The sequence below is a fragment of the Lagenorhynchus albirostris genome, chromosome 3, assembly GCF_949774975.1.
Source record: "Lagenorhynchus albirostris chromosome 3, mLagAlb1.1, whole genome shotgun sequence".
In the NCBI taxonomy this organism is placed as follows: Eukaryota; Metazoa; Chordata; class Mammalia; order Artiodactyla; family Delphinidae; genus Lagenorhynchus; species Lagenorhynchus albirostris.
In genome coordinates this window covers 65,879,330-65,903,886 of record NC_083097.1, presented here as the reverse complement: position 1 = coordinate 65,903,886, position 24,557 = coordinate 65,879,330, and the positions used below count along the sequence as shown (strand labels likewise).

Genomic DNA, 24,557 nt, shown 5'->3' with positions numbered 1-24,557 from the left:
CAGTGGCAGTCTCTTTAGTGCTAGCGAAGTCCCAAGGGTTTTTACAATACCTCAAAAAGAAATGTGCAAATGTGGGCAATCTACTGTTACAGAAGGCAAATACTTTCTCATTCTTTTCTCCTGTGTGGCCAACAGTAATGTACTTAACATTTCTAGGCCTCTGTTTCCTCATCTGAAAAATGATGGGCTTGTACTAGAAGATCTAGAACTATATTAGATCTAGATTTCTCAAATATATGCCATCCTTTCTCTGCAACGTTGCTTATGTATAAGAGCCCATGATCGCTAGGAAATACACTCAAATTGCCTTTCCAGTTTTGTGATAGGTTCTACTAAATCAAGCTTTTACTTAGAATTTATAAACAAATGTGCCTATGATAAACAAGCTGGATAATATTAAGGGCATAGTCTGTGATTCCAAAGCTGAATTCTGAGTAATCTCTTTGGCAGGACATGCTGTTATCCCCTCTGTGAGTAGACATTCAGTGTTCAAAGCAACGAGCTCTTTGATACTTTGAAATTTTGGATTCTGTTCTATTTTTAAAAGCTACTATATCAGTATTCATCAACTGTTTGACATGGCCATTCATTTATATTCAAAAAGGCTATTCTATAATTACCCTTCCTTTCAGGAAGCCTACCAACTAAGAGAAGCCTGAATTACTGATAGCAGTTATACAGGGACCTTCCTGTTGGTTAAGAAGGAGGACTAATTAAACTAATGTGCTAAATCTCGGGCTAATAATTATGCAGAAAAGTGGTAAGAAAGCTTATTTTATCAGTTTTTAGTGGTTGTGCACCTTTAATATGAAGCTAAGAAGGCTAAAACATTCTAGAATAAGTATATTTCTTATTTGAACTTTTGGTAAGGCTGATTTAATTGTTCTCTAAATGTTATAAATATGTCAACTTCTAATAGAAATAACTATAATTTTAAAATACTGGTTATTCGTTAAAATAATTTTAAATAATATTAAAAATAATTAATGACACGTTAAAATAAGTCCTCTTGTGGTGGCTAAGTAGGAGCCAATTAACCATATCTTTTCAAAATGCTTCACAGAAAGATCCTATTTCTATAAAATAAACCCAATTTTTCCCTAAATATTCACATGCATTTTGAATTCTGTTAAGACTAAGAAGTGCTTTGTAATAATTGCCAAAATTCTTAGAACATTCATATAAATTTAAAAATTGTTTTCACATAATTCTACTTTTATTGCAGCATCAAAATGGTTATGAAACAATATAAAAATCTGCATAATCCTAAGTTATTTCTTAGGTTAGATCAGCTATTGTTGGGGCAAATGAAAGGCCACTTGCATGCACTGCTGCTTAGTAGCCTTTTGTCACTAAAATGCTATACCAATTACACTTATACCTCTGTATATTTTGGTGAGGTTCTGTTATTCAGTGGACCTAGCTCAACTTGAAGTTTCTCCACAGCGATGGACCTCAGGTATTACCTTGAATTGTAACTAAAGAAACAGAGGATTTCCTGTAGAGAAGGTTGTTTAATAATATCTATAATAACCCAATACGTTTCCATTGAATTAAAAAACAAAAACAACTTTGGAGGTAAGAGGAGTCCAGACTAACCAGGAAATCCTTAAAGCCACAAGGAGTTAATACCAACTAGATGAGAATGAAAGTGACACATCCTCCTTTGTAATCCAGGAATTGAGCTATAAATAGGGAACACAGCAACTAGTTTATCTATCATAATCTTAATCTGAAACAAAGTGAATATCTATGAACTCTAGGGCTTTAGTATTCAGTCACAGTTTAGGAAATAAAGTCTGTAAAACAAGTGCTACCTCTCTAGAAATTCTGGAAATTAAGACATAGAGAAAGCAAATCTTACTAGAGAAAAACATAAAATGTAGTCGTGAGGTGGTATCGACTGTGATGTTCAAGTTTTAGAATACTTCAGAGATCTACTTTTAGCTAATAAACTGTTAGTGAATACTTCAAAGGTTTTTCTTAAACCTCTGAATATGGTGTAGTACATATGAACATGATGTCACTTATTGGATTGAACTACTTGTCATTAGTTATTTCCTCAACAATCCTAACGATGAGGGAAATTTAAAAACTTTGGAGGAAAAAGTAATAAAACAGATTGCTTATTCATAAAAATGTTACCTATCAGTTTCCTACAAACTACAATATCCCTTCCCTACTTCTGGGTATATGCATAAAAATTGTTTAGTGGTTCCACAATATTCATTCTAATCTTTTACTTGAATGAATATTGTGGAACCACTAAATGATTCTGGGCTCACTAAACCTCTTCATCATGCAGGAATGAGGTAATAATGTAAACAACTCATGAGGAAATCTGGTGATTTTAATAATTAATGATGAAAATATATTTATATAATAAAAATTACTATCAAGTTACAGATCTAGCCATTTAAAGAAATGGCTTTCTGAAAGATAAATGTATTAAATCCCATCGATTTGTTTTCCTCTAGTTTTTATTGTACAGAAAGCACACATGAACCCGCAGTATCTAAAATAAATTCATGTATTTACTTGTACTCTAAGAAGTTATTGTCAAGACAGCAGAATAAGGAATAAATTCTCACTGCTGTACCCCAAACACATAGTAGTAATATATAAAATACCAAAAGACTAAACTGTGATTAAAAAAAAAAAATCTCATGGACTAAGAATATATTTTGTCACCATAAAAGAATAGATTACAGAATCTGGTAAATTATGAGGCTTATTTTGTTGTTTAACATATATTTTTCCTCAGATCTATGGAATCTAGTGCTTAATGCAAAATTAAGCATTTTAGATTTAAGATTCACTTTTTCTTCCTTTAGCAAACCAGTTTCATGAACACTTCTTGCTGAAGCAGAGAGAAAAGAATAGTTAAAACTTCTAATAAAAATGCTCTTAATTCTTGACATAGAAAACTTGCCAAAAGCAAGTTAAATGGAAAAAAAAAATTAGAATCAGAGACCTATGGTCAAATATGTTGTGAACTAGATATGAGTTAAAGAAAAAATTCCATGTAAAATATAGAAAAAATACGCAATGACTTAAACATTTTTGAAGAGAAATTTTGCCAAATTTAAAAGAGTACAATTATAACGTAAAGCTTTGCTTAAAAGAGACAACACATAAAGGACCCCATTCTCATATACCCATGTTTAACCGTATACTTTCTCTTCAAAAATAATTTTCATCTACATCAAAGTTTCGTGAGATACTCTGAATAGGGAACAAAATCAAAGGCCATTGTGTTTAATAAAAATTCAGAATGTTCAAATTGGAAAGAGTACAGATTCTCTTTCTTTGTGAGCTTTCAATTACATCTGATTATTTTAAAAAAGGATTTCATTTTAAATGGGCCACAAATGTAAACCAAGCATAGCCTCCAAATGAAATTTTACTCTCACGTGCAAAATGAGAGTCTGTGTATGACTGACCCAATTCAAATCTAATTAGAATCAGATTAATCAATCAACTAATTTAATCAACAGAACGTTTCCATGAATGTAATTAGACACTTTCCTGTGTCTTTGTTCATTTATTCTACCTTCTTTCCTGTCATTAGGGGAAGTGCCCATGCTCCTAGCTAAATGAATCCTGCCGTTTGTGCATCTGATCCCATCTTATCTACTTAGAGACAGTATTCTAGCAATTCTTACCTCTGTCTACTGCCTGGACATTTTTTTCTCTCTCTCCTTATGTACTCCCACCAGTATGCAAACATGGCAGTATTTCTCTCATCTAAGAGAAAAAAAAAACCCTCTTGACCTCACTTCCCCATCGAGCTCTTGACCTGGGTCTTTCCTTTTTTTTTTTTTTTTTACAGTAAAACTTGTTAAAAGCATTGCTTATATTTGCTATCTCTTCTCCAATTCTCTCTTCTCATTCTTTTTGAGGCTCCTATTCTATTCCCCACCATTCCACTGAAAATGTTTTATTAAGAGCCCCAATAACATTTATATTGCTAAATACAGCAGTCAGTGCTCATCCTCATCTTCCTTGACCAATGTGCAGCATTCAACTCAGCTGATCACAGTCTCCTCCTTGAAACACTTTGTCGACTGGCTTTCAGGATACCACACCTACAATATTTGCTGCTCCCTCAGTCTTCTGCGTTGGTCTCCTCATCTTCCTGACCTCTGTGCACTCAAGTGCATCAGGGCTGAGTCCCTGGACCACTGCTCTTTTCGGTCTTCTCAAACTCCCTTGAGATCTCAGCCAGCTCTAAATACCATCTTATTTGTCAGCAGGAGCCCTCCCCCAAAGTCCCAATTTGTATATCCATCTCTCTACTCAATATCTCAGAATTAATGTTTCCAAAACTGAGTTCCAGCCCTTCCCCTCGCAGTCTCCCCCACCTTGCTAGGTCAACTGCACCTTTCAATAGTTCATTCCAAAAAGCTTACCATCACCGCTGTCTTTCTCTGATGACCCATACCCACTTCATCAGCAAATCCTGCTGCCTCTAAACATTTCTAGAATCTGCCCTTTGTTTACCACCTTCACTACTTTCACTCTCGTCTAAGGCCCTCTCATCCTTCAATTACTGTTGAACTAGCTTTCTGTCTATCTTTTGCACTTATCATCCTATATTCTCAACACAACAGATTAATCCTGTTAAAACTTAAATCACATCATGCCACTTGACTAGTTAAAATTCTGTAACAGTTTCCAGTATCACTCAAATTAAAAACTGAAATCCATACAATGGCCTAGAAGACCTTATACATTATCTGGCCTCTTTGACCTCATCTCCTAATACTCCCTATCTTCATCTTTCCACTTTATGCATACTGCTCTCCATGCTATTACTTGAACACATCAGGCAAACTTCCACATCAGGGCGTTTGTACTTAACTGCTTTTTCTGCTTTCCCACAGGTAGACTTACACCTTTTCACCGAGGTCTTTTCTGGTGCCTTAGCTAAAATCACAACCCTCATCCCTATTCCCACCCTGACATTTTTTATCATCCTTCCCTGGTTTACTTTTCTCCTCAGCATTTATCACTAACATACTTTAATTTACTCATCTTGTTATTGTCTGTTTCCCTGGCTAGAATTTAAACTCCACGAAAGAGGAAATTTTTGTGTTTTGCTCTCTACTGCACAGAAGAGTTCCTGGTACATACTTGACATGAAGACATATCTTGCTTATCGTTTATGCATCTTTGTTTAATGAGGAATAGTATACCTTGATGTACATGTGTGTGTGTATGTATATACATGTGCATGCTTGCTTGTTTTGTTGTTGCCAACGAGTTACTGGATTTTATAATAAATATGAATTTTTAACATTAAGTAGTTGAGGTTTTAGACTAAAAACCCTAAAGAATGTGTGTAGAAAAAATTATTTTTATAACATTTTTCTTTAAGGTTTATTATCATAATAAGTAATAAATAATAAGCCCAAGTGAGATGTTCAACAAAGGAAATAAATGTATTTACTTTACCTGGACTGGGATTAGGTGGGATTTCACTTTCCTCATCAGTACTTTCATCATAGATTGCATCTCTGTCAGTAGTCATTTCAGAACATGTTGGAGTTTCCCTAGAAACAGAGAGAGGCAGACTTATAAATTATTGGTTCATTCCTGGCTAGGTATCAAATTCACCAGTAAGTAATTATAGAAAATATCCCTGGAAAAACATTATAATTAAACAAATATATATTGAAATAGATATAATTAAGATGAAAGCACTTTAAAGACTATATGTTAACTCTCTTAAGAACAAGTTTCTCTTTTACCTTATATAAATGTGGTTTAGTGCTCACTATAATTAATTCTTGAGTCAGTTTATTATCATTTATTATTTATCTATCAAATCACAATACTATTCTTCTAAATTACCTTCTGTGGGTCACAGAGTAATCAGTACTTTACTGATCTCAAAGCAGTTCTGCCTTTCATTTGGTCTCCCCAAAACTCTGAGATGGGTACCTTTATTTTTATTAAGAAGATATCCAAGTAAGGCACAGAGAGTTTAAGGATTGTCCAAGCCATACCACAGTCATAAGTCACCTATGATTCTTCCTTAAAAATCAAGTACATATTCACACTTAGAGTCACCTGATTCTAAAATTAAGCATTGCTTAGACATCGAGATTACAAATGTGTGCCCAACTCTATGGTTCTGCAGAAGATGAAAGCTTTTAATTAATATATTTCTTAGTGATGCCTAAGAATTAAACTAGTATTATTTAGGTAAATCTCATGCCAGTTTTATGATTTAAGTCTAGGTGTGACAGTTGGGCAGGCATGGAGAGATCATGTTGAGTATTCTCTAGTCCACTGCATCTAACAACCAGAACATCCAACCCCAGACTATCAAATGATCTCATATTACTAAAAAGTTGGCATCTAACTTTCATTCAGTTTGGGAAGAAATTGCACTAAAATGTCTGCATCTGCCATCCCAAAACAGAAAGGTTAAAATACCTTTTATGCTCGATGTTCTTTTCCAGTTCTTGAACTTCATTTAACAATTTATTTAAGCTTCTGATCTTTGCTTTCTTCTCATTCAGCACCAGAATGAACCGTTTATAAAGATCAGTCTCCAAAGCTTCCTTAGCACTCACACATTTTTCAAATCTAAAATATAAACAAACAAATAAATAAATCATGCAGGTTTTGTTTTAGTATTCAATCTAATACTGAAGACAATTTCAAGAAAATTTTTCAAGAAAAATACAATTAAAACCATTTAAACATGTTTTCATTGATTTAAAGTTTTATATAGGTAAACAAATAATTAGAACTTATTGTTCATTAGCGTTTGTAGTTTACATACTGAGAAAAGGATAGAAATTGGAAACTGACAGCAAAAAAGCTTTTAAAACATCTGAATGCCTAAATGTAATAACTTATTCACATCTATGGTTTATTTCCAAAAGCACATATTTGTGGGAGAAATTTCAAACGAGAGTAACTATAGCCTATGTTTCTTGTACTTTGTTAATATTACTGTAATAGCAACCATGATCTTGTTTTGTGATTAAGTGATTTACTTAATCAGTTCTCCCCAAATAGATTATGAACTGCTCCACAACATGACATACCCAGTTGTATCTTATAACCCAGCAAACACACACACACACATACATATATTTATCCAACTTGAAATTTCCAAGGAGATTAATGAAACAGCAAATGTGAAACACTATACATTTTAAATTTTAGATATATAAGACAAAATTCTTCCTACAATGTTCAAATGAGCTAACAAGAGACTGTACTAATTTTAATCTCTCAGATATATATAAAATAAAGAAGGCAAACTAGCAGAGGTTGTATATACTTGATATGTGCATACACACACACCATGAATAAACCTCTATTTTAAAGATTCAAATATAAATTATTTCATGTAATATATTCTTTTAAAAGGAGTTTAGCTCTGCCTGGTTTTCTCTTTACCATACTGTTAATTATACTTGTTGTTCTATACAGGTATTCTAGTATTTTCATTATATATATTATTTAACTATATATATTTTTCAGTGAAATAGAAACAAAAATGTCAAAATTTGATATACACATCCTTATACTTTCAAGAGACTACCTAGCTAGAAATGCAAAGAATTAGGGCCTCTCATGGGATGAAAGGGAACATATGGCATTATATTTTCTGGGACCAATTACAGCAGTCTTATACCATAGTCATTGCCAAGGCTGTGAACTCCGTAAGGGCAGAGAGCATGTATGTTTTATTGGCTGCTTTATCCTCTGTGCCTAGCATAGTGTTTGGCATTCAACAGATGTTGAATAGCTATTTATCAGATAAATGAATGAAGTGAGCAAGTTAATATGGACATCTTATGAAGAAATGTAAAACCAGTGATTCTGAATATTATATTTTTCACTCCTTTAATAGCTATTCACTATTGTAACAGTAATATTTTTCATCTTCTTCAAGCTTCTAAAAAATTGTGATATTTAAGTGATGCACATAATGGTACAGCTAAAAGAGTTTAGGAATAGAAAGGAAGAAAATAAATGAAAGAGCGTAGGGATGCTTAATGCTTATGTTTTGTAAAGAGGGAATCAATTACATTGCCTAAAAGGCTAATGGATTTAAAAATAAATAAATGTGACCAGAAGATGCATGAAAGTAAAATTAAAATGAAACCTGGGATGTGGGTCAGGGGAGAAAAACAAGACCAGGGGAAGTGATCAAAATTCCTCATCTTATAGCAGGGAGCACACAAGTAAATCTTAAATTTCAGAACATTAAGAAGCAGAGTGAATAAGTATATGTAGCAAATCACCAAAAGAATGAAAATAGAAATTCTAAAAATTAATTACCTCCAAGGGTAGGCTATAATTTCATACTCATCTGTACTTGATGAACATTTTATACAGGCTTAACTTTAATTTAAAAAATTGTTTATCCACTTGCAAAAAAAACTGTGATAAATATTAATATAGCAGTACCTCTATCATAAGCAAAGCTCTCTGAGAAAGAAGTACTCCAAAAGGTGTGGGGAAAAAAATAGAGCCAAGTTGAGGAGAAGCTGCCAATATTGATGGCTTATTTTAAGCTGGGATATGTTACTGCATTTATATTTCAGATGCAAAGTGTTTATAAACATTATATTCTTATTTTCTTGTACTATTTTCCAATGTAACACAAGTTTAAAAGATAACTAGAGGGCTTCCCTGGTGGCGCAGTGGTTGAGAGTCCGCCTGCCGATGCAGGAGATGCGGGTTCGTGCTCCGGTCTGGGAGGATCCCGCATGCCGAGGAGCGGCTGGGCCCGTGGGCCGTGGCCGCTGGGCCTGTGCGTCCGGAGCCTGTGCTCCGCGGCGGGAGAGGCCACGGCAGTGAGAGGCCCGCGTACCGCAAAAAAAAAAAAAAAAAAAAAAGATAACTAGAACATACACCTGAGTGTACAATAATAAAATACTTTAAACATATACAAAGTAAAAATCAGTTATAAAAATTTACAATAAAAATCTTGTATAATAATTCAATATGTAAATCCATAACTATAGTAACCAATTAGTAACTTATCTGATTTAAAGGCATATTTAATTTCTATATAAATCACTTCAATAATTCTTTTGAAAGATTATGTGTACTTATCAACTATCAAGCAAATTTCCAAACCTTTATTAAAATTAACATTTGGTATAACTCATGAATTAAAAATAGATATCAAAATGAAATATATATTTTTTGTCTAAAGAATATTATTAATCTAAATAGATAGTGTCACGGCTACATTGTCAAAGGTAACAACATTTCTGTGATAGGAAAGCAAACTCAGTAGAATGCATGGCATTCTGTGAGTTAACCTTGCTTGGTTTTAGCAAAGCTTTAGGATTTTGTTACAACCAAACCTCTAATCATTAAACTGAATAACACTTCCTAGACAAAGCTGCGGAGTGGGGGTTGGCTAGGAAATAGTATTATTGTGAATAGTTTCAGGATATGAATTTACTCTTGATTATTAATGATTAACAAATTCAGAGAACTCTTATCTTTTTATTTAATATTCAGTAACTAACAGGTACATACCATCCTCCCATCACATTTGTAATGCCATTCCTCCCTTACAGCATTATGATGTTACTATGCCTTCCATATTATTGATACTTGCCTCCTGCCAACCCTCCACATCAAGAACTGAACAGGTATTAGTAAGTGAGACATACGGGATTCATTGCTAAGTTTAGCAATACTAAAGGAGAACTCACATACAACCAGATCAGACCACAGCTAGTCCAAGGATCATCTCTAAAGCAAAGCTCAAACCTGATGAAACCATAAATAACATCAAACAGGAAAGGCCTAATGATGCTTTATCCTTTTAACAGTGACTGGGACAACAGAACAATAAAGTTTAATTAGCAGCCTAGGACTGAGGTATCTAGGAACTCAGACCAAATGATAGTACTTAAAAAAAAAAAAAAAACTAAAGTAAAAGAGTAAAAACTAAATATGGAAAACACTGAATATTCAAATAAAATATTTCTGGATGGGAAAACAAAGAATTTAAGAATAAATGTCAAAAAAAAAACAACAAAAAGAGCAGAAACAAGGTAATTTCATGGAGAAATAACATCCAAAATAAAAGAGTAAATGATAACCCAAAGTAAAACAGATATGTAAATGTGAACATGTGGTACTTAGAAACAGTGCAGTAATCCTTGTATTTACAGCTCTGATCAAATTTATATCCAGGTCAGGGTTGTGCAGCAAAAGAAAATCTACACAGAGTTCAGAGGACAAAGAATGCTAAAAAGAAATGGAAAAGCAAGCAGTGGTAAAGAGATTTAATAAGCCTCTAAGTGCTGAAGAAGATGGTAAACAGCTGTTCCTCATCCTTTCTGATGACAGAACAAGAGGAAATGGCCTTCAGTACACCATGAAGGACTCAGATTACCAATAGATGGAAGGAAGAATTTTCTGCCTGTGACTGTTCTTAAACAATGTAATGGGCTACCAACAGGAGTTGAAGATATCTCTTGAGGTCTTTAAAAATTGGACTAAATTCATCTGGCTATAATGTGATCCTAGCTTGAAGGCAGAGAGATGAAGTAGAAGAGCTTTCAAGGTCTCTTCTATTCTAATGATTCCATGAGTGTCAACCCAATTCAAAATGCTGAAAACTGCCTTCAATTATAGGTTTAATAACTATAACTCAGAGTAAAGCTAGAGAGTTTCTAACTTGATGTCTGAGTGCAAACAAAAGACCTATTCAGTAACGTGGAACTTGAGAGTTGTTATTTGAAACTAAATAGGAAAAACCAGTGAAATAAATATAGCTAATGACCTAAGGATTTACATACAATATTTCTAATGTCTTCTCCTTTATCTAAACTATACAGAATTAAATTAATCCAGTAATGTCACTTGTTTAAAATGGAGCTAAGACTGCAATTATTATATAGCAAATAAAAGAATAACAGCAAATATATATGTTAAAAGTCTACACGTTAAAGCTCATTCTTTTTACTCTTACTGTAATTCCTCACTCCTTACTCAAACCTTATTTATTCTCCACTGTCATCCCAAATGGAAACAGCTTTAGATTTGGCTCTGATTATAATAATGATACATATTTAAATACAAAAATATATGCAAAAAATACTCCCAAGAAGTAAAGGAAAATTTAATTCACAATTCCAGACACACACTATTATCATTTAATTTTCTCTTTCTAGATACTCTCTATCTGAAGACATATTTTACCAAAAAAAATGAGATACTCTTCATATTTTTGGAAGTTCACATTTTGCCTCAACACATCATAAACATTTTCCATGGTATAAGCATCATGTATATGATTGCTTTTTGCTCATATAATATCCTAGTGTGTATTAAATATATTTCAGACCTATCTACCATAGCTTCTAAGGGAATTCTCAGCACCTATTTTGTGACCCACACCCCCACTCTCCCAGGCACACATAGTCTTGAAAAACGATAAGGAAGAAATGATTGGATCATGAATGGACACTGATATAAGACTAATCAGAAGCAGCACAGAAACTGAACTGTGACCAGGCCTAATGAGAAGACCTCAACTCTACTATCTATGTGGTCAGTTACCTAACTCAGTATGTTTCTATCCTATTTCTAATCTCTCTAAAGACTCTTGATCAGTACTACTGCCTTACGGAAGCAGGAGCTGTAAATCCTTTGCTCATTTCCCAGTGTACTAAGGCTCTGGAGAGGGAACACTTCAGGAAATACTGCTTGACCATGACCAAGGTGTATTTACAGCTCTTTAAAATGGCCACTTTCTGTGTGATAGGAAAGAAAACCAAATTTGGAAAATAGATAAATCTACTAATCCAACACCTAGAATACAACCAAGAGCCTAGAATTCTCTGGAGTGGACTTTGTTTCCTCTGTTTGAAGGGCCACTCCAAGGGCACACATCTTCAATTCCTGAAGAAGATATGTGATCCAGTATTTACAAAAAAAAAAAAGAATAGCTAGAGCATAATAAGACTGGTGATAAGCTACATGGCTATGCTTTTGATCAAATAGGTAACTTTTTGCCACAATAACACAAAAGAATTTTCTGGGTCATTCCGAAACAGCAAATCAAGCATCCGTGGGGCACATATTATATATACCCTCATACGCTGTTTTACAGCACAAGGTATATTTGTCTCCACTGTCTCATCTTTGTTCCCTGCTGCTTTCCATCCTATGGCAGTGGTGTTGAATACTGATGAGGTAATACCTCTTTCAACCTCTTGCAGACATTTTAAAGCAATTTGCTCAAGTACCAAGTACCCAGTCTGCATTTTTGTGGGCAATTTGTGAATCAAATTTCCGATCATCCTGAGGGTATTTTGAGTTTTTAATATAATGGCTTATCACGACCAGGGTATGTCTCATTTCATTTGATTTATTTTGTATATAAAATAGAAAAACACACTCAAACTACTGATATGAGCCCCAAAACATGCTTTCTAGAACAAATATTTGGTATTAATTCATAAGAACATGAATTTTAAAGAGAAAGAGAAACGTTAAATTATTTTTCTGTATGGTTTCCTAACATTTATATAATTTTGATTTGGTCTAATTACTTTATATAATTGGAGATAAAAATTAATTCAGAACTAAAAGAAAACAAGATATTTTATTAATATAATAAATGAGAGCCAAATAGAACCAAGTTTTAGGTGATAGGTGTTAAGTTGATGCCTTGCATTAATTAATAAATATAAGTAAATGTATAGAAACAATATCCTCTAGTCAACCTCATTTTCACATACATATATTGACGATGAAAAAACCCTTCACGTTTTTCATGCACTCCCCCATATACTTACTAATGTCCATAAAGAACAATCTTAGTGAGTGCCCTAAAAAGATTCTAAATTGGATAAATGTTCTTATGTTTTAGAGCAACTGGTTTGAATGAAAGATAAAAAATCTACTTTACATACTGGATGTAATAATAATTATTATTATTTTATATATTCTACAAAATTATTTCAAATGCTGCAATGTATATATATACAAATGCATGCATATTATATTAATATATCTTTATAGAGATACAAATATTCACAACATATATTTTATTTCCTTCAAACATCTTTTACATAATAGAGTAATACAGGCTACACACTGGACCAGCCTAGGTTATGATATAGTTGAGAAAAATGCATAATTGAGAAGATAGGTCACTTTCTTCTTCATCGTTTAAAAGATAAGGAGTAAAATCAGGAAAATAAAGGCTTTTCAATGTCTTATCCAGTAGTAAACAATTACTTCTTTTTAAAATGCTGATAGTATGAATTTTCAATCAATCAGCAAAAATAAGTCTTTATTAGGAACCAAAACACAAACTTCACCTGAAATAGATGCCATTCATAAAAAGATTCCAAATAAGGAATCAACTATGCTTATTTATATTTCATGTCTTTTTTATTCATTATTAATCTTATAATTTGAAGTCAATTAATCCTTATAGACATCAACTTCCTAAACTTTGATTAATATTAATGAGTTCTGATTCTCATTGTCCAATTACTCCTTATTGTTATTAGTTTGCCGGGGCCACCAAATACTAAGGACCTAAAAGTGTTAATGTACTCATATAATGTATAATAATGACCAATAATTTAGTTTAATCACATTAAGTAAAGGTACAATTAATGACAGATTTCATTTTAAATATATGCTAGTCTACATATATTATAAATGTATAAATCATTAACTTATAGCTACAATGATATAAAGAGCTTAGTGTTTTTATGATATAAGCACATTATGCACACACCGTCCTTGGACATCATTCCAGTCTCTCAGAAGCCTTTCATTTTCTTTCTGTAGGTGCTCATTTTTGGCTTGGTTTTCTGCAATGGTGTCCAGGCAACGACAAATAAGTTCTCTGATGACCTCAGCTGGGTTTGCAACTTTCTCTAGGTTGAAGGAACCAAGTCTGAACTAGGATGAAAGGAAAACATGATTAGCTTTGGGGGAGAATATCAAGATTGAGTGGCCCAGTTTTAAATACACATATTTTCTTCTGAGGGGAAAAAAGTTTAAGATTTAAATATAGCTCACTTACCAGATATAAATACAATGAATAAAATTACTGGGCAACTTCCTACTTTCTTACTAAAGCTTATCAGATAAATCAACATATAACCTAAGAATAATTCTTTTTAAGTGGTAAGTCATTCTCCCACCTCCTAGCAGAAAAGAAAACAACATAAATACCATATAAGCATACTACCATCTGTTTGCTACTACCTAATTTAAGTCACTATGCTCAGAATAAGGAAAGAAATTATACATGAAGACTCTTTTTTTTTTTTTGGCCATGTGGCATGCATGCAGGATCTTAGTTCCCTGACCAGGGATCAAACCCGTGCCCCCTGCAGTGGAAGCGCAGAGTCTTAACCACTGGACTGCCAGGGAAGTCCCTACATGAAGATTCTTAACTCTGGTTTCTGTTAGTACTGATAGTAAAATCAAATAACTGACAGAAGCTACCTGTGAAGAAAGAGAAAAATTTTTGTAATACCTAAGAAAAATATAGGCTTTTAAAAAACAGATAAAGGAGTAATGACTGTTACCAGGTTTATCAAAAACCAACAATTTATTACTATAAATTATAAATAATAATGTCACATGTCAAACTTGAGTACTTTTGCATAAAGGTAAGACATAAAAATATCTTAATTCCTCTGTTAGAGGGCACTACAAAATAAAACCGTGTAATAAAATTTTATTATAGTTAAGGAATTCTGAAAGGAACACAGGCTCTCCTCATTTGGTAGATAAAGATACTGAAACACAATGATTTACTAATAACTATAATATCCTTATTATTAAAATTAGAATTATTGTAACTAAAATAAGCTTTTAAATGACAATTATAATTATATAGCCACCATACCTTACAACTGAAGTATAACTCAAGCATAGCACAAATACAAATTAATCTAATCATCACCAAAATGGAACTATTATATCCATTTTATAGATTAGTAAAGTGAGGTTCAGAGTAGTTATCTAATATACTGAAGGAATAAAATCAAGATCCTACTATACTATCCTGTTACACTGTTTCCTGACATAAATGAGTATGGTAAACAAACAAGTAAGAGGAAGAATTAGGTTCAGAACCTACACATAATTCTTAAGAGAGATTTTAAAGACATTAAGTAGGTGGCAAAATTGAGGGTACAAAAGGGTTTTTTTGGTTTTGTGTTGTTGTTTGTCTCCTGGATCAGTAATTTCTATTATGGCATTCACTAACAGGAATATTTCTAAAGTGTCTTGCCTGTAAAGGAGTATTTCTATAAATATGTTACATACAGATTGAGAAATATTTAATAGTGATTGATAATTCTGAGACAAATCACTGTTAGTCGATTTACAAATAAAACTAAAAGTCACTACAGTAAAAATCCAATGTTTGCAATCTGAGTGGCAATTTATAAAACATTTCAGTTAATTCCTATAATTTAGAATCATTTAGTTGTTTAACCCCACAGAGTAAACTTTTCTGGATGAATTATGTTTACCAATTTATTTTAAATTTTCAGATCGAAAACACAGGTAGATATTTTACTTAATATTTTAGAAACCCTGTGAAAAGACCTAAACACTGACAATTCCTAGGTGTTGAAAAACATTTATATATACTTGCTTAAAATGTAAAGGAAAACAAAGGATATTTATATTCTTGTATTATAGGCACACTTTAGAGGACTGAATAGTACTGGTTTAGTCACAAAGAAATTGAGTATGTATTTGTGTATTTTTTTTTTGAAATCCGAGGAGGTCACAATGTCTTCTTAATCCTTTAATTTGTTTTATCTGTTTTATCTCACCTCTTTCTCTTTCTTAACAAAAGAATGGGAATCAGATTAAGAAAAATTGTCCTTTATTTCAATATTTCAATGAGTACATCCAGTTGTGTAGATAGATATATAAAACCTAAATTAGAGCTTAATTCTAATTTTAATAGTAAAATTATTATTTTAAAATAGTATAATTATTATTATTAAACCTTTACCCAAAAAAGACTTGGAAAAATTCTAAGAATTTTGAAATTATTTCAGACTATTTGTCACATCTGATTTATTTCTCTTATACTTAGGATCAAATGGCCAAAAACATTTGCATATAAGTGCATATAATGAGTCCATTTAACAAGTATATAAGTTTAAATAGGAAAGTTTTATCTATGTAAAGAATATATAAATTGAAAGTAAATTTGAGCACTAACCTTTTAAAGCTTCTCTTATGCAAACAAACATACAAAAATTAAGATTAGCTGTAGAATATTACTTCTTTGAGTCCATGCAGAAGAAAAATTAAGCTTATTTTATTTTTAGACAATAGATTACATTATCAGTAAAACATAAACCCACACTGTGATTCTGTATTCTCGCATTATCACAATTGTCAGGAAGCTTTGACTAAGATGGACATTTTTAGAAAGAAAAGAGGTTTTCATCACTTGGAAGTTTCAAAAATGCCAAATGGATAATGATCCATTATCCATTTCAAAGTGTGATATTCAGGATCACACGCTGATCCTGAATACAGTAATCAGTAAAATACAAATGCACAGATAAACACAAGTCTAGCCTCCTAACATTCTATTTTAGATGGCAAAAGAAAAAGGGAACAATTTTAAATCACTAATAACAAGAAACTTTTTTTTCAAAATATCATTCAAATCCTTACATCCGGACTTCCGGGAAGATGGCGGAAGAGTAAGACGCGGAGATCACCTTCCTCTCCACAGATACACCAGAAATACATCTACGCGTGGAACAACTCCTACGGAGCACCTACTGAACGCTGGCAGAAGACCTCAGACCTCCCAAAAGGCAAGGAACCCCCCACGTACCTGGTTAGGGCAAAAGAAAAAACTAAACAGAGACAAAAGGATAGGGACGGGTCCTGCACCAGCGGGAGAGAGCTGTGAAGGAGGGAAAGTGTCCACACACTAGGAAGCCCCTTCGCGGGTGGAGACTTCGGGAGGCGGAGTGGGGGAGCTTGGGAGCCGCGGAGGAGAGCACAGCAACCGGGGTGCGGAGGGCAAAGCGGACAGATTCCAGCGCAGAGGATCGGGCCGACCAGCACTCACCAGCCGAGAGGCTTGTCTGCTCGCCCGCTGGGGCGGGCGGGGCTGGGAGCTGAGGCTCCGGCTTTTGTCGGAGCGCCGGGAGGGGACTGGGGTTGGCGGCGTGAACACAGCCTGCAGGGCGTTGGTGCGCCGCGGCTGGCCGGGAGAGAGTCCGGGGAGGGGTCTGGACCTGCCGAAGAGGCAAGAGACTTTTACGTCCCTCTTTGTTACCTGGTGCACGAGGAGAGGGGATTAAGAACGCTGCTTGAGAGAGCTCCAGGGACGGGCGCGAGCCGCGGCTAAGAGTGCAGAGCCCAGAGACGGACATGGGACGCTAAGGCCGCTGCTGCCGCCGCCAGGAGGCCTGTGTGCGAACACAGGTCACTAGCCACACGCCCTTCCGGGGAGCCTGTGCAGCCCGCCACTGCCAGGGTCCCGGGATCCAGGGACGGCTCCCCCGGGAGAACGCACGGCGCGCCTCAGGCTGCAACGTCATGCCGGCCTCTGCCGCTGCAGGCCCACCCCGCACTCCGTGACCCTCCCTACCCCCCGGCCTGGGTGAGCCAGAGCCTCCGAATCAGCGGCTCCTTTAACCCCGTCCTGTCTGAGCAAAGAACAGACGCCCTCCGGCGACCTACACGCACAGGCGGGGCCAAATCCAAAGCTGAGCCCCTGGGAACTGTGAGAACAAAGAAGAGAAAGGGAAATCTCTCCCAGCAGCCTCAGAAGCAGCGGATTAAAGCTCCACAATCAACTTGATATACCCTGCATCTGTGGAATACCTGAATAGACAACGAATCATCCCAAATTAAGGAGCCCTGTGGATGAAAGGCTCTTGGTGCTGCAGCCAGGAGTCAGTGCTGTGCCTCTGAGGTGGGAGAGCCAACTTCAGGACACTGGTCCAGAAGAGGCCTCCCAGCTGCACATAATATCAAACAGCAAAAATCTCCGAGAGATCTCCATCTCAACACCAGCACCCAGCTTCACTCAACGACCAGCAAGCTACAGTGCTGGACATCCTATGCCAAACAACTAGCAAGACAGGAACACAACCCCACCCATTAGCAGAGAGGCTGCCCAAAATCATAATAAGTCTACAGACACCCCAAAACACACCACCAGACGTGGACCTGCCCACCAGAAAGACAAGATCCAGCCTCATCCACCAGAACACAGGCACTAGTACCCTCCACCAGGAAGCCTACACAACCCACTGAACCAACCTTAGCCACTGGGGACAGACACAAAAAACAACAGGAACTACGAACCTTCAGCCTGCAAAAAAGGAGACCCCAAACACAGTAAGATAAGCAAAATGAAAAGACAGAAAAACACACAGCAGATGAAGGAGCAAGATAAAAACCCACCAGACCTAACAAATGAAGAGGAAATAGGCAGTCTACCTGAAAAAGAATTCAGAATAATGATAGTAAGGTTGATCCGAAATCTTGGAGATAGAATGGACAATAGAATGGACAAATTGCAAGAATCATTAACAAGGACCTAGAAGAACTAAAGATGAAACAAGCAACAATGAACAAGACAATAAATGAAATTAAAAGTACTCTAGATGGGATCAATAGCAGAATAACTGAGGCAGAAGAATGGATAAGTGACCTGGAAGATAAAATAGTGGAAATAACTACTGCAGAGCAGAATAAAGAAAAAAGAACTGAGGACAGTCTCAGAGACCTCTGGGACAACATTAAACGCACCAACATTCGAATTATAGGGGTTCCAGAAGAAGAAGAGAAAAAGAAAGGGACTGAGAAAATATTTGAAGAGATTATAGTTGAAAACTTCCCTAATATGGGAAAGGAAATAGTTAATCAAGTCCAGGAAGCACAGAGAGTCCCATACAGGATAAATCCAAGGAGAAATACGCCAAGACACATATTAATCAAACTGTCAAAAATTAAATACAAAGAAAACATATTAAAAGCAGCAAGGGAAAAACAACAAATAACACAGAAGGGAATCCCCATAAGGTTAACAGCTGATCTTTCAGCAGAAACTCTGCAAGCCAGAAGGGAGTGGCAGGACAGATTGAAAGTGATGAAGGAGAAAAACCTGCAACCAAGATTACTCGACCCAGCAAGGATCTCATTCAGATTTGATGGAGAAATTAAAACCTTTACAGACAAGCAAAAGCTGAGAGAGTTCAGCACCACCAAACCAGCTCTACAACAACTGCTAAAGGAACTTCTCTAGGCAAGAAACACAAAAGAAGGAAAGGACCTACAATAACGAACCCAAAACAATTAAGAAAATGGGAATAGGAACACACATATCGATAATTACCTTAAATGTAAATGGACTAAATGCTCCCACCAAAAGACACAGATTGGCTGAATGGATACAAATCCTTACATCCAAAATTCCAAAGGAGAATTCTTAAATTTCTTCTTGGCTATTTAGTATAGAATAAACTTAAAATGTCATTTCTTCTTAAGAGTAGGCAAGTATTTTTCAGTTTCTATTTTTTCTAATTATATTCACTAGTTTGGGGTCCTTTAACAGGCGTGAACATCTGTTATTCCAAACAATAAAAATAATCAAGAAGTATTTAAAACTCAATCCAAGAAAAATATTTAACTTGAGATATTCTGCTTATTTTGTAGAAAAATTCTGGAATGTATGAGAGAGTGAGTCTGCTGGACCATCCTGTCTGTATACACATGGTTCAGAGCCAAGGCAGGAAGCACCCTTCCACTCTCACTACCTCTGTTCCAGCCTGTCTACCTCATAGATACAAGGGACCACACGCCCATGTGAACTGGACTTAGAGAAGGGCCTCAAATCAGGCCTAATGAATTGAGAAGCATGAAATATTTCTGTGCTCTAACTCTATATTCAGCCCATCTTTATACCATCCCTCAAATGAAGTGGCAACTTTAGAAAAGTATTGTTTTTAAAACTAGCAAATTCCAACAAAAGTTACACTGTATGTTTTTGTCAATTTAAAAATCTTTTGCTTTAGTTTTTTGTTGGACATGTAAGGCTATTAACACAGATGTTCTTTATTAGTTCTGTAATTTCAAAATAATCTGCAATATGAAATCAGGACTTCAAATGGTACACCAGAGTCAGAAACCACAAATTAAAGACATTTTGAAAGTATATCTCTTCTTTAGAGACATGGGCAAAAATAAATTTCTCTTTTGTAGTTAGTTCTCAAGATCGTATGGAGAATTCAGTGTACACAAACCTATACTAAGCATCTCATTCAGTCTATAATCTAAGATTTTAAGCTATGTTTTTATTTTTCCATGTAAAAAAAAGTTGAAAACAATTAACTTCTTAAATACTGGTAATCATAGTAGGTTGCACTAGTTGACTCTAAACTGTCATTATTTTAGCTAGCAAAACAGATAGCATCTTTGATCTGATCTGCATTAAAAATTCTCAATTTCAGAAAACTTACCCATTTTCTTTAGCCAGGCTTTTATTCTGGATACCTATCTGTCAATTCTTTAAATCCAAGATTAAATGCCACACCCCCTTACTCATCACTTCAAAGTCCAGAACAAATTCTCTTAAAACTACTTTAGCCTACATTGGCTTCTCTGTTCTTGATACTTCAGAGTTTGTCTCACACAATTTTTCACTCAGTTTCATCCTCCCTATATTTTTCTCTTGTTTCAGAAATGCAGTCTTTTCCTTTAAATTTCTAGCTCTTTGAGGTCAGAGACCCTATCTTATGTCTTCCTTAGTCTCCACAGTGTCTTATACAGTTCTAGACATATATTAAGTGCTCAATAAAGACTTGAATTTTTTAAAATTGCAATGATCCTTATTAATAAGAGAATACAATTATAATGTGGCAGGGTAAAGGAAATAATTGGGACAGTGATTCTCTGAATACAAATTAAGAAATATTTTAATCTGTTTAAGGATGTAACCGTTTTATTTTATTGAATAGTATAATTTCAACCAAAAGGGCATGGTTGAAATATTGCATAATAGCTCTCAATACTGTGATAATACATAAGTTTAATAAAACCTAAAAAGATACTTTTTTTTTAAAGAATGTATAAAGTTATATATGTACTCAGTTATCAGGTTCTTTGGAGTGGCCAAACAGATAAAAGAGAATATATAGTATTGGTAAAATACACTAAATAAACACTAATTCCAGGGGAATTGTTTATGGCCATTCCACATGTTTCTGGGGATAGGAGGATTATCAAGGTGTGAGCTGATACTCTGCTTAGAATATATCAACTAACGAGCTGCATTTTGATACGTTATCAAAGTAGTCTAAATAACCTTACAAAATTAATATTTGTTACTGTCCTGGGAACCAAGATGTAAAGGTAAAGGAAAAGGAGGAATAAAGATATCTTGATGTGATTCCTAGGCAATAATGGTCACACAGGAACTCCGTTCTTTTCAGTATGTGTTTTTAAATTTATTAGTATTAAAAAAAAGTTTAGCTGTGCCTAGATATGTATACACTAAAAAAGTAAAGCCTATTCATTATAGTGTGTAATACAGGATATTTTGTCTATTGTAGACAAATACATAGTTGTAAATATACCATTGTTGTAATACATAGTTGTAAAATTCTAGTAATAAAGGAAATCAGTCAAGTTATGTAGTAAAAAAGAAACTAAACTATTACTTTGGCCTAGTTATGTTAATCATCAACTGTAAGTATTCTGAATCAACTATTTCTTACTAAGGTCTTAGTATCATGAACTCTTTGGTTTTGTGACCTGCTGAAATGTTATTTTAGATTTAAATAAAAAATATTACAAATGAATCTTCTAAAACAGTGACATACCTAGGTTGATAACTGGTCACATTTAACTTCCAAGGTAGCTAGAACTGAGAAAAGAATACTGATAAGGACTTTCTAAGCAGATAAGAGAGCTTTATTGTGAGGCTATTAATCTCACCTTTCCAACTATTTTCTTGACCAAATTTCTTAAAGCTTATTTAAAAATGTTTAAATATCTCAAGATGATTATATGATCAAACAAGGCTCTGCATATGCAGAGTTGTAGATCTGTAGATCCTATAGGTTCTTACAATTAAAATGCAATCTTCTAAAAGTGAAAATACACTGAGCTCTAATTATAGGGCTAAAAATTATTAGATTTTAAGGACATGCTATATGCTTTAATATATTAAGTACCATCTAAGAATTATTTGGTATTCATAATTGCAAAATTCATTGGTGGGAGTCAGAGAATCCTTGAGAATGAAACGCCCAAAGGTCCATGTGATAAGACTATCTCAGAAGTTACTTTTACTTTGAATGACTTCAAATGTTCTCCATTATGTCTTGAAATAGAGATGATGAGCCTTTTGGTTCATGGAAAATATAGTAAAAACTAGAAGACTTATCTGGTCTAATTAGGAGTTATAATTAACAATGAAAATTTTTACTATACATGGATTTAGAATCAACTAAAAGGCTTTTCCCACAGTTAACTGAATTGGGGGTAGTGGGGTAGGTAGAAGGCAGGGGTTGCCTATTATTTGCCTGTTACTTTAATTTTGATATTAGAAAAAGAAATATTGCCTTGGATTTCCTGACACTCTACTAGATCTCATAATACTCATCTAATCATATCTTCATAGTATGCTTCTCTGTCTTCCACTTACAGCCTAAATGGTAATATTTCTTGGAATGGTCCCTTGACCTACTTCTCTTTTTTCTCTGTAGAGTTTTAGGGTTATCCACAATCACAGCTTCCATTACAGATAAGCTGAAAACTGCCAAATGTGTATCTACAGGTGGTACCTCTCCTAAAGTCCAGACTTCTATAAACATTTAACTCATTTTTGGAGTGATGTCACCAGTATGTCCTATACAGACCTGAAACTTCAAATGCTAAGACAGAATTCATTGTCCATCCCTCTCACTACTAAACTAACTCCTCTCTGTACTTTCCATTAGACATTCATTCAGTTACACTTGGGTAGTCTAGTGGGTGAACATGGACAATTATCATAGCATTACAATATTAACTTTTTTTTCTCATACTAGTCTGAAAGCTGCAAAGGGATAGGGGCTACATATTACTCAAATTAGTATTCCCATTCTTACATGGTTAAACATAGAATGTATTCATTTATCAGACTTTCTGAGTATGTACTATATGTTAAGCATTGGAGATACTGTTGTGAACAAGAAAATGTGTACACTCTCTTGGACCTTATATCTTAGTAGAGGAGGTTGATGATGCCAAATGATCAAATAATAATTTCACACAGTTGTAAATTCAATGAAGAAAATAAAATGAGTCATAAGATAGCTATTAGAGGGCAGAGTATGCTTAGATATAGTGGTCAGGGAACAAGTCCTTGCAAAAACTGAGGTAGAGAACAGAGATGAGATTGGAAAGGTAGACAGGAGAGTAGATCATATAGGATTTTGTAGGCCACAGCAACAAGTTCAGAACTTACTCTAACAAAAAGCCATCAGAAGATTACAGGCAGGAAAACAAGTGTTTACAGAGTACTCAGCATTTCCTCTAAGATTGCCCCCAATTATCCCAACCTCCTGGTACTCAGGCCCCATGTAATTCCCTCTCCTTGAGTGTGGGCAGGTCTCTGACTTGCTTCTAACCAAGAGAATATGGCAAAAGTGACACATATCAGAATTTCAGACAAACTAAAAACAAACAAAGAAGCATAAAAAATATACTAGGAATCTGGTTTGGAATTACACTCATTTTCAAGTTATTTTATAAGGAATTAACTTATTTCCAACATGAATTACAGTGTAATTTCTCCATTCAGGACCACTGGATTTCTTTATATAATCAAGAGGTTTTTTTATATCCTTTGGTTAAGTTTCTCATTGTTAATTTTTTGTTTCTGTTTTCATTTTTAAAAAAATTTTATTGAAGTATAGTTGATTTACAATGTCATATTAGTTCCAGATGTGTAACATAGTGATTTGATATTTTTACAGATTATACTCCACTTAAAGTTATTATAAAATATTGACTGTATTCCCTGTGCTGTACATTATATCCTTGTATCTTATTTATTTTATACCTAGTAGTTTGTATCTCTTAATCCCATCTCCTATCTTGCTCCTTCCCTCAATCCCTCTCTCCACTGGCAACCACTACTTTGTTATCTGTATCTGTGAGTCTGTTTCTGTTTTGTTACATTCATTCATCTGTTTTATTTCTTAAATTCCACATTTAAGTGAACACATTTGGTATTTGTTTTTCTCTGTCTGATTTACTTCACTAAGCATAACATCCTCCAAGTCCATCCATGGTGTTGCAAATGGCAAAAATTCACTCTTTTTATGGCTGAGTAATATTCCTGTGTGTGTGTGTGTGTGTGTGTGTGTGTGTGTGTGTGTGTGTGTGTATGTACCATATCTCCTTTACCCATTCATCTCTTGATGAAAACTTAAATTGCTTCCATATCCTGGTTATTGTAAATAATGCTGCTGTGAACACTGGGGTGCATATATCTTTTCAAATTAGTGTTTTCGTTTTCTTTGGATATACAT

At 34.6% G+C, this 24,557-nt stretch overlaps 1 protein-coding gene across 2 annotated transcripts in view; it reads right to left on the bottom strand.

The window, feature by feature from the left end:
* XRCC4 (X-ray repair cross complementing 4) overlaps positions 1 to 24,557 on the bottom strand; it is a 268,679-nt gene that overhangs the window by 131,706 nt on the left and 112,416 nt on the right. For both annotated transcript variants that reach the window (XM_060146142.1, XM_060146143.1), the window contains exons 4-6: positions 13,760 to 13,926; positions 6,445 to 6,597; positions 5,458 to 5,555 (exon numbers count right to left, since the gene is read on the bottom strand). In XM_060146142.1, the coding sequence (XP_060002125.1) occupies positions 5,458 to 5,555; positions 6,445 to 6,597; positions 13,760 to 13,926 (418 nt within the window). The remainder of the gene's footprint in view (positions 1 to 5,457; positions 5,556 to 6,444; positions 6,598 to 13,759; positions 13,927 to 24,557) is intronic.